This window comes from Sesamum indicum, linkage group LG1, assembly GCF_026168435.1.
Source record: "Sesamum indicum cultivar Baizhima isolate 11 linkage group LG1, ASM2616843v1, whole genome shotgun sequence".
Classification (NCBI taxonomy): Eukaryota; Viridiplantae; Streptophyta; class Magnoliopsida; order Lamiales; family Pedaliaceae; genus Sesamum; species Sesamum indicum.
This window is the reverse complement of record NC_142657.1, coordinates 22,512,525-22,523,821: the sequence shown is the minus strand read 5'-3', so window position 1 is coordinate 22,523,821 and position 11,297 is coordinate 22,512,525. Positions and strand designations below refer to the sequence as shown.

Genomic DNA, 11,297 nt, shown 5'->3' with positions numbered 1-11,297 from the left:
ATGCATATAATAAATATTTTTTCATACTTTAAAATACATTATAAATAAAAGTAAAATATATACATCAATAAAAAAAAGAAAGAAAAAATATTAATTAATGTCAATTTTGAAAAGTTGAATAAGTTAGTTATTTTTTCGAAGGCATTTTTTACATAACAAAAATTGGTACCACCGTTTATGAGTATGAAGGAATTATATATATGTATATATATATTAGTATAGATAGATAAATAAGTTAATTATTTTATCGGTTAAAGGACAATTTTGACTTCACAAAAAATTGGTGTAGCGATGTCAGTCACTTGTGAGAATGGAATGCTTTTTCTTTTTATATAGTATAAATAAATAACTTATTCCTCTACATATGAACCGTTAGATCTTATTTTATATATATTTCAATGGTTCAGATTTTATAAACACATCAATAGCCTATATATTTTCTTATTTAGATCAATTGTTCATATTGATGTATAAAATTAATAGTTCATATCTATTTAAATTAGAATCAACGGCTCAAATTTATAACAATGTATTTATAAAATATAAAAAAATTAAAGATATGATTTTAGTTTGTACTATGACTAAAAATGTGTCTAGTAAGAGAAAAGACAAAGACAAAGAGTTCAATATTCACATTCTTGCAAGATAACTAATCATCATGCCTAAAGAGTTCATCATCAAAATTTTGGCAGTCAAATGGAGAGGTGCTTCCATTTCCTTCTATGGGAGCATTATCAATCCCCCCTTGGTCAAGCAGTTCATCTAAACTATGGAGCATATGATGAGGAAACGATGATGATGGAGAATAAGGTGGTTGTGACTGTGAGATGCCCTCCAAAAATTGCATCGAATTCTCCAGTAAATCATTCCCAGACAACGTCTCCAATGGAAGCATTGAAAAATCTTGATCACGAGGGAATACAGCCAAGGGCATTGATGGTATTTGCAATGAATAGTCATTTTGAGATAGATCTTGCAATGGATTACCAAGCGTTTTCGTATCTTGATCAAAGAGGGATATATTGCATTTTTCTGTATTTGTTGTCTCCAAGATTCCTAATTCTTGGGCAACAATCTGTTGTCTGGAGATGTTTCCTAGGATTGAACGGCTTTGGACCAGATTTTCAGTCATTAGACCATGTGTTGAAAGAAAAGCTAGTTGTTCTCGAGATGACTCACTATCTGACATACTTACACACTGACTTGTGTTTGTATGTTCATGTTGATGAGTCCCTAAAACGGATTGGCTCTTCAATGAAGTGCCTCTATGTTGTCCTAACAGAGCAACGTTGCCAGTCAATGTAAAAGCATCCTCACATGAAACCAGGTCACATTGAGTATAAGTTGTCGACCCATCTCCATAAGTCGTCCCTGCAGTAGAAACACAGGTTTGGCTACTAATTTTATCATCTTCCGAAGCTTCAAAACTACCAAATTCAATAGAGTTCCCATCAGCCTTCAATCTGTACCCGACGAATTTGCTACTGCTAAACTGGTTACAATAACCAGATAGACAACTCTTGCCTGTTTTTAGAAGCATGTTTCTCATCTGATCTCCGTATATTCTTACATTAGGTAGATCAGGAACATAGGTCATGTAAGTTTTCCTTCTGGATGTGTCGCCAAAGGCGAACTTGTTACTGGTGTTCAGACATTGTGAGTTGGATGCGGTAATAGATTTTTGGTGGATAGAGGTGTATGAACTTTGGGACAAAGGTGTCGTATTCCTTTGCAACGAGTTGAGCCTTGAAGCAGAAGGTGATGGCAGATTATAGAACCCCTCAAAGCCCTTTAATGTAGTGTTGTCAGAAAGTGAACTCAAGGGAGTTTGTTGAGTTCGTTTCAGGCTACCACGATACTTCTGTAGAAAGATAAATAATTATGTTTCTTCAGAATGTAATAATAATGAGAAAAAGTGAACAAATGTAAGATCTAGCACAAAGTGTAGTGGTCCATTATAACTTTAATTTTGCAATTGAAGATCATAATTTTTGGTTTTTCAAAAAAAAGAAGGGGGCATTTGGTCTAATATATGTGGGAAAATGCAAATTTTGCAGGAAAAAAGAGGTCGTGACTAAATGTGCTATTTTTTTAGAATTATATTCTTAATTATAGTAACAATACAAAAATGCATTTTTCCATGAGATCTTATTGCTGTAAAAGACAAAGGAAGTTTTGGTATATTAGTTTGTGAAGTAATGTAAAGAGCATGTTCATATCATAACTAAAAAATGTTACTTATTATGGGAAAGATTTGGTGGTTTATTAGATGCTTTAGATGATATCTTTTTCTTGACAGTTAAATAACTTTCTATTATTAAACATGAAGATTGCAATCCTATTTTAATGACCAAATATTCCATTTTAATCATTTAATCTCAATTATCTTTCAATTGATGAAGGATATAATTAATGCAAATATAAATAAATAATATTGTAAATCAATATTAATATTAGGTTTAATCTTATTTCACGCATATGAATCCTTTTAATAAATACAAAATCGTTATAAAGAAATATTTAAACAACTTGCATATAATTTTCAAAATTTTTGCGCGTTCATAGTTTAAAAAAGGTCCATTTCTATTAATCTAAATGAAATTAAGAAATAAGTAACATAACAACATAAAAAGAAGAGAATGAACAAATTAAATAATTACTTTAATTGATTTTCTATTGTGAAGTTTGACATATTAAATATGATCCATGTTGTTAAGTTCTTAATTTCTTCAAAACTTATGGAAAGGACAATATTTTAGTATACCTATAACAATGTTATTACATGCATGCATATACCTGAATATTCACATGTACAATTTATGATGAAAATTAAATCGAACCATGAGAGGGAGCATGTGTCATAAGCTCAAATTCGGACTATAACAAACCTGTAAATGACTTGCAACATTCTCTCTGGTAAGTCCTGGGATACCCATAACTTCGACAATTTTCTTGGGAACTGCCTCTGCTTACACAAACACCGGGACAAGTATGAACAAGTCAATAAGAGACATAACCGTCCGTTGAGAAAGTCAAGTGCTCAAAAAAGAAGATATTAACCTAGTACAAGGTTAACAAAAGAAGCACACACTTACTCTCATGTCCTATAAATTCAATAGCCTCAAGGAATTTTTGATGCATTTCAATCGTCCACACGACCCTCGGTTTCTTTGCTATCAAACGGTCATCTTTGCTACCCGCCCTCTGTTCGTTCTTCTGCTTAAGTTCTTTACTCGTGCTTTTCTTGTCAAAGCATGCTGCGTTGTTAATTGATGAAAACATGTTCTTTGTTTCGAACGCGATATTAGGTATTGATGTTGTTCGAGCATTTTCTTCCTGAGAGACAGCCACCATTTTGGCTTTCTCCTTTGCAGATGCAGTTTTCCATAGACTTAAGACATTTTGGCTCGAACCGTGTAAAATATATGCTGCAAAACTAAATGGTCGGTCCTTTGAGACTGTCTTCTTTTGATCATTCATTTCCGGACACATAACTGCAAGAATAAGAATGCTACCAAGTTTCAAGAATTGTACCTCCGATGAATTTATGTAACATAAGAAAAACATGTAATAGAAAAATAGGAAGGTTAAGACATCATTCAAGTATCCTTTCTAAAGTTATTTGCTAAATCATTGTCACATTATTCTGAAGTTTTATGGCACTAACATATGACATAAAGAGTAAATTACTAAACTAGAATGTTCAACTTACATAATATAGGCAGATTTAACTTTTCTCGTATATGCTCAACAATCTCAATCTCGTCCGATTCTAACTTATGAACATTCGTTAGAACAAGATCAAGCTTGTCGCGTATCTCCCATATTGCATTTAAAACATTGATAACACCTCCGACATGCAATACTGAAAAAACAGAAACAACAGTTCAAAATTAACTCATGAAGATGAACCCAACCTAAACGAATAATTCAAATGTATGTTGTTGGAATTTATGCAGTTTTTATAAACCATCTTACTATGCAAAAGTTTCTTCAATACGTACCTTGGTGATTGCAGTTTTGAAGCATATCAGCCACAATGTTGTTGCATATGATATCATCATTCACAACGAGAATACATATTCGTTTTGTTTCCATTGTTTGACTGGATTTCCCAACCGGTGGAACTTCCCTCGTACCCATCCTCAAAACGTTGCAGAGAATATAAAGAAAAATCGCGATAGAAAGTTAAGACATCATAGATAATAACAACAAAACAAAGACATAATATATACTTAAGTGAATGAGTTACTACATCAAGACTTTTCTATATATACATAGACAATATGTACAAGTATTACAACATCATTATCACTATTCGGATGTGCTTAGTTAATATTCAATAAGGTGACTATTATACTTTTTATAATTACTAATAAGACTTTTGGTAATTGAGAAAATTGTTCATTAATTTCTTCTTTTTCTTTTTCTGGTGAAAGAAGTAAAATGACGTGTTTTTTTTTTTATCGATTTATTGATTTATGTTGATAAATATATAAGAGAAAGTACTAGTTGTGTATCAAGATCACATTTGGTTTCTTTGAAGTTTATAAGTCAAAAAATTAATAAAAAACAATTAATTAGCCAATAAAGGTAAATAACACATTTTATTTTTCTTAAGATATGCTTTGTATAATTATAATTATATATGAACAAACCTTTAAAAAAAGTTATGGTATGAATTTCTAATCTAGATTTTGTATTAATTAATATACAGCATGCGTGTATAATAAATCACATAACATTCATGTCATTTAATTTCTTTATATAATATTTAATTCTCATCATTATGGTAAAATGCATGCGATTTGCAAGTGACCGATGAAATTTCTTTTCTATTTTTAAGAAAACATCTATGTTATATAAATATAACTGTATAGTATCACGTAATTTATAGAGACAGCTCAAGAAGTTAACAAATGTAACAATTTTCATACACATACAAAGAGCAGCACTAATAGAAATATTAACAAAACCTTGTCAGGCTTAAACAGCTGATTGCCATATAGATGCTATTTACACTTCCAAGGAGTATCAAAAAGGCCAAAAGAGAAACCAACACTAGCTGTATGTTACTCAAATTTACAGATGATGAATGGCCTCAAGATAGCTGAGCCTGAACTAATCAAACAACAGCCGGCGCCTGACGGACTTGGAAAATCTTGGACTTGGATCTTTTCTTTTGGTCTTGGAGGAACCACAACTGTTTACCGCAGTCTCCTCAAGCTTGTTTGGGCAAACGGCTTTGGAGGAACGATAGAATTCGGTAATACTTACCTGCACGCATCGTGATGCTGCAGATGATTCTGAGTTTTCGGGTGTTCTTTCAGATGATAAGTTTGATTTCTTTCTCTGCGACTTCTTCATGTCTTTGAGTTCCTGTCACGTTTGCACCACTGCTTTGTCAACATGTGGAAAAAATCGTCCCTGTTTGGTGAGAAGAGAGACAAAGATTTATACCTTTTCCTTTAAGAATTGGCCAGCTTTTTGTGGAAAAGCCTTTTGGACAAGTTCAATGTCTTCATCAGTTGACAAAAAACAGCCGCCACCGTTGATGTGAATGTAAGGAACGTCAGTCTCTTCAAGCGAATCAAGAGATTCATCAAGTTCTGCAGATTCCTGCTGTGTATCCGATCCTTCAGGAATTGTACACACAGCATCCGTGCAAACACTAGCAGCTTTCTTCCAGTTGACAACATAGAATTCATGCCCATATCTTATTTTAACGCGCTGAATACTGTGAAACTCATATTGCCCGTATAACAAATCATTTGTTGGACTTGAGGCCATATGTCTCAAATATATAGTTGATAACAATGGAAGTAATCTTTGTCTACAATAAGATGGCTCCCAATGCTGCTTATAAGCAAGGTAATCGATCAGCATCTCTGTCTGCGGGTTTGCCCATCCTATATATGGGTCGTCATCTGGTACAAAACAAATTAGATTAAAAGGTAGTCGCGCAAAAGTGCTGTTATAATAACAGAACAAAAAAGTTTGTGAAAAGGAGAACAAATATGTTGTGGAAAGAACAAGAGAATAATATCATGATGTGATGTGAAATCTAAGATAACAAAAAGGTAAAAATAGTAGTTGCATAGCGCTCTTTATGCCAGCTGATAAAAGCAAGAGCAAGGATCATCCAAACAACATCAGCAATTCCATCCTTATTTCTTTCCACAAAATGTGATTGATTTGGTGTAGTATAATGATGACATATGAATAAAAGTTGTAGCAGACTTACCAATCCCGCGATTGTTTCTCAGGTACATCTGTATAATTTCTTCATTTGGGAAATTTTGCTGCGATGCAATCTTTCGGCAAACTGTAATTTGCCAAGTTTTATTTTTCTTCTTTTCTTTTTCTTTCCTGTCCTGGCATCAAAACCCACGCCAAGATTAAGAACAAGTGGTCAGAAAAGGTAAATTGAAAATCCAAAGAAAAAGTGGAAAAAGCGCAAACTAAGACAAAAAAAAAAAGCTACCACACGCACAGGCACACGCACACACGCACACACAAAAAAAAAAGACAACAAAGCTTAGCAAAGGCCTACCAAGTCACATGATGAGCAATAACATTTAAACCCCACGGGTTTTTGCCAGCAGCTCTGGCCGGCGGTCGAATTACAATATTCACAAGAAAACTGGAAATGGGCTTTCTTGTTGCCTGGATGACCACAATGGGAACAATGAGGACACTTTGGCTTAGGTGATTTCTCAGCAGAACTGCATACAGCTTTACCTACAGAATCATCATTCCCTTGGACTACTGGGTCTTCTCTGGCTATTTCATGCAACCTGAGCAGGCATATGGTACATTATCAAAAACTACAGGTGATTAGAAGACTGACATTTCCAATGGCCTATGGACGAGTACACAATGGACAAGCTTGAGAGAGCAAAGACGAACCTTTCCAATATTTCATTTTCGCTAAAAGTTTTGACAAAGCGAACTGCAGTGTCAAGCCCGATCCCTGTTATACCATTTAAATCATGGTCGTTTCCAACCAACAAAGAAACAGCTATCAAGTGCTTTCTTTTAAGTCCAAGACCAGCCTCAATATCAGATATATGGTAGCACTCAAATGGTTCCTGCTCAAGTTAAAGTTGGTTACATCAATGTAGGTGAATTTAGTATCTCTACTTGAGCAAAGAACAAATAAAAATATATCAGAAACTATTAAAACACATGTAACCATATCAACCTGGTATCTAGTAACAAAATGAAAATTAGGATAAATCAGAGCACATAGTAGACAAATTCAACTTGTAAAACGCAAAAAGACTCTTCCATCATCTGTATCGTATAACTTCGTTCGCATTCCCAAAGATTTTTTTTTTTTCCCATTTTCCTGCTCCCATCACTTGCCTTCTTGTCAGCAGAAGTTCCACGAGATGATATTTTAACGAGAAATTGCTCAACAAATCCGACGAGGTTGAGCACCAGTATTATGCTTTTAACAGAATAGTTAAACCAGCCAATCAATTCCAGATCGACTTCACTTTTCCCGGTATGAAATTAAAACGTGAGCAACAACTACAGTAGGTGAATGGACTAGCACAACATAGATGTGAAAGAAAGATTAGAGGGAACAGGGGCATACATACAAGCATAGATGGACATAACAAACCCACAAAATTCTAGAATTAGAACTCAACAACACTCAAGCTAATTTTCTATAGGACAGAAGTAGAAGTTGGCATGGACAAGTCAATCTTGTAATGGCTCTTGCTCAGCTGCAGTTTGTTTTAAGATCTGCCAGCTGTCACAAGATCTCTCCCTCAAACCGCACACTCAACTCAATAAGCATTTGATATATATGAGTCAAATTTGAAGATTAAGCTGGATTAAGCTCACACAAAATTTTACTCAAATTATGAATTCATTTCGTTCATTCTATAGATCAGAAAACTCATGTTCAAGTGAAAGAAAAAGCCTGAAGCTGTTTAATTCTCTCTTTCAAAATTTTTAGGATCCTATTCAAGTGTAAGTTAATTGCAAACAAAAGCTGTTTAATTCTCTATCCTCCACCTGATGTACATAATACAGTTCTGTGCAGTTCACTCTATAAACATAATGGGAGCACTCACTTTCGAGTTCGGCTGGATTCGCTTGATCACACATTGGGCACCATAAAGAAATGCATCACTGTCAGCTGTAATGCAAGCATCAACACGTCCTTCTCTGTTTAACTCTGCACAAAGGGCTTCTGCTTCGCCTTTTGCTTTTAGAACAGGCATTCCAAGGAGTTCAAGCAATTCCTGTCAGAAAGCAATAAGGAACTAATAAAACAAGTCTTAAAGACCTAAAAGGCAACCTATCATGAGTTATAAGCGTAAACTTGTAACATCAGAAAGCATCAAGTTGCTCCGACTTTATTAGTCTTAAGATACTTTTCAATGAATACCAAATCAAGAATAATGTCACCTAAAGTTAGTAATTTAAGCAAGCTAAACTTTATTAAGACAACATGTTCCCCAAAACTTATTTACATCCAAAGAAACTTATAAAAAACCATTGCCGGCTATGTGTTGATCCTCAAATGATAAAACTTGCTGAAGGAGTATTTCACCCGTTTCAACTTAGCATAAAATTACAAGAAATATAGATTTAGCATGTGAATCAACACACAGTTGTTGCACTTCATAGACGACACATGGCGTACAACCAAAAAATGATAGTTTCTGCATAATATATGCGTCTCTTGACCCCCCATTCAGCATAATGATGACCTCTAAGATGGCAGAGGATGACCCTGGAATACTGGCAATATCATCTAGTACCAGTACATTCGTAAGAGAGTGAAATGTGATGCAGTGCCCAATTGCACCTCAATAAAGAGAGATGATAAAAATTAAATTCACAACTGGCATATAAACCTAACACTACTCGGTAGCAGAAGTACAAATCACTAAATTGTCAAACTTCTGCTCTCTAGAAAATGTTAACATAGATAAGAACAGAGTATCAACTTCTCGAGTAATATAATGCTGCAGACTGGCATCAGAAACATAGAAGTCCGCAGCCCAGTAAATATGGCTTTCAGAATGAAGTTCTTTGAACTCAACTCACCATACATTCTTCAACACATCTCATAAATGCCCTGTTCCTTTCGACTGAGACACCCTCCTCTGCCTCTGGCAAATTTGATAAATCAATACCTGATGATCTGAAAAACCGCACTATCCTTGCCTGAGACTTTAATGGCGACGGAGTCCCATCAACTACAAAAACTGGGTATGCTCCAAACTGCACACTCAATGGCCAATATCATGAACCTCATTCCCATTGCTATAAAAAATTAACAATATCCTACAAACATAATTTACTTCCAATATACATTAAAGAAGTACTAAAAAGTTCTTGAGTACTTATGCTTTGAGATCATTATGAGTTATCCTGTAAACTTAAGTATAGCTCCCACTCAAAAAACGAGATAAAAAAATCAAATGCAAAAACCCACTTGAATTTCAAGACTCAAGCATATAAATTTTCCACCGGAAAAGGCCAAAAAAGAAAAAGGTAAGAGAACTTGAAAACACTGATACACGCATAAGAGCCTTGTACCTCAGAATCAAGCGAAAAGAGAGCACAGCAGTTGTACCTTAGAGAAAAGATTAATTGTTCGGAAGAAGGTTAGACGAATGTGGGGGTTTCTAGTGTAGCCTTTAATGGCGGTCTCCTGCTGCACAATCCAATACGACAGGTCCACTGCAACCGTTTTGTTCCTCAAGAAATTGAATCCTTCGAAGCGGGCATGAGGTTTGAGCAAATCCCAAAAGTGCCCTCCTACACCCATCGCGATAGGAGCAGGAAAAGAGGGTCCGTCCTCTTAGAAACTACTGAACGTGAAGGATCACACCATGACCATGACCACCACCATGGGGTTTTCACTTTCACAGTTGATGTAACAGAGGAGAAGAAAAGTAAAAGTGCCGAAATTTTGGGAGGAGAGGTTTAATTCTCTGATAATTGTTTTTACCTATATAAGGCAAGTAACCGTTGTGATTGACATGGGCCTTTCAATTTGGGCCTAAGCCTTGTATTTTACACGACCCGGTCCAATTCCTTATAAATATAAAATTATTACACCATAATGTTAAAAATGAGTAAAATAAAAAAATTTATATAAATTTTTTTGTACGTCAGTATTTTTTATTCAAATCATAATGAAAGGAGATCATGTGTAAATAATGAATTTTTGGAGGATTGTAAGTATAATTTTAATTTTTTTTTGGAGAAAATATGATTTTATATTTATAAAAAAAATCTAAGTATAATTAAACTTAATTTATATCCTATAATACATAATTAGTAATAGTTTAAAATTTTATAAATGCATAGTTTTCTCAAAATGAAGTAAAACTAAGGAATATTCATCTTTAATATATAATATAAGGTAAAAATAGGTGGCTACTTAATGTTTTTATACATTGTTCGACATAATAATTTTAAATTTGACATTGTATTATGTTAAAAAGAATGTAATATTTCAAAATATTTTTTAGCTATTTCAAATAAACAATGAATTATGGGTGTAAATGTAAACTTATTTAAGTTTTAATTTAATGATTAAAGTTGCAAAACGTTCCAAGTAGGACGCTTTGAGGTTCGTGTTCAAATTTTACCACACAAATAAATAACTACCCCTTATGTAATTTTAATTTAATTATTCTATATTATGTTTGTTTGTGCGTTGGTTATTGGAAAATACAGCAAAAACATATTTAAAAAAAAAGAATATATTTTAATATAATGATGGTGTGAATAAGTGTGGGCGTGAGGGCACGACGACGACCGGAATGCACAATATTAATCTGTATATGATGATGATGATGATGATGATGATGATGATGAAACCCACAAAATAAAAACATAGGATCCATTCCCGATCTCTCTCTCTCTCACACACACACACACACCAAGCTGCTTCTCTTCATTTTTACATCCAAAAATAACCTTAGGCAACTGCACGTGCGCCGCTCCAATAGTCGTGAGCCACGTATGCAATCACAGAGCATTGGTAGGAAATCAAGTAGACAAGAAATAAAACTTTGATCTTTCCCCATATACGCGAATCCATCTGATTGCACAAACTTTAACGTATCTCCATCAACACCATTCGTACTCCGTTCCAACACCCCCACAGCCCTCCCATCCCTCAACCACATATTTATGTAAATCTCTTTGTTTCCCATTTTCTTTTTCTTCTATTAGTAAAAAATAAGGATGATTATTAATTAACTAATATCCATCACAATAAATAAATAAAAAGGCATAATATTTTTTATTATCAT

General features: G+C 34.1%; 1 protein-coding gene across 1 annotated transcript; it reads right to left on the bottom strand.

The window, feature by feature from the left end:
* Positions 1-4,912: 4,912 nt before the first annotated feature.
* On the bottom strand, positions 4,913-9,951 carry LOC105174296 (5'-3' exonuclease family protein). Its single transcript, XM_011096352.3, has 8 exons — positions 9,605-9,951; positions 9,073-9,249; positions 8,091-8,261; positions 6,910-7,091; positions 6,554-6,797; positions 6,245-6,374; positions 5,461-5,927; positions 4,913-5,379 (listed from the first exon to the last, which is right to left on the bottom strand). Exons 1-8 carry the CDS (start codon positions 9,797-9,799, stop codon positions 5,122-5,124), a joined length of 1,824 nt encoding a protein of 607 aa, XP_011094654.2. The 5' UTR covers positions 9,800-9,951; the 3' UTR covers positions 4,913-5,121.
* Positions 9,952-11,297: the final 1,346 nt, after the last annotated feature.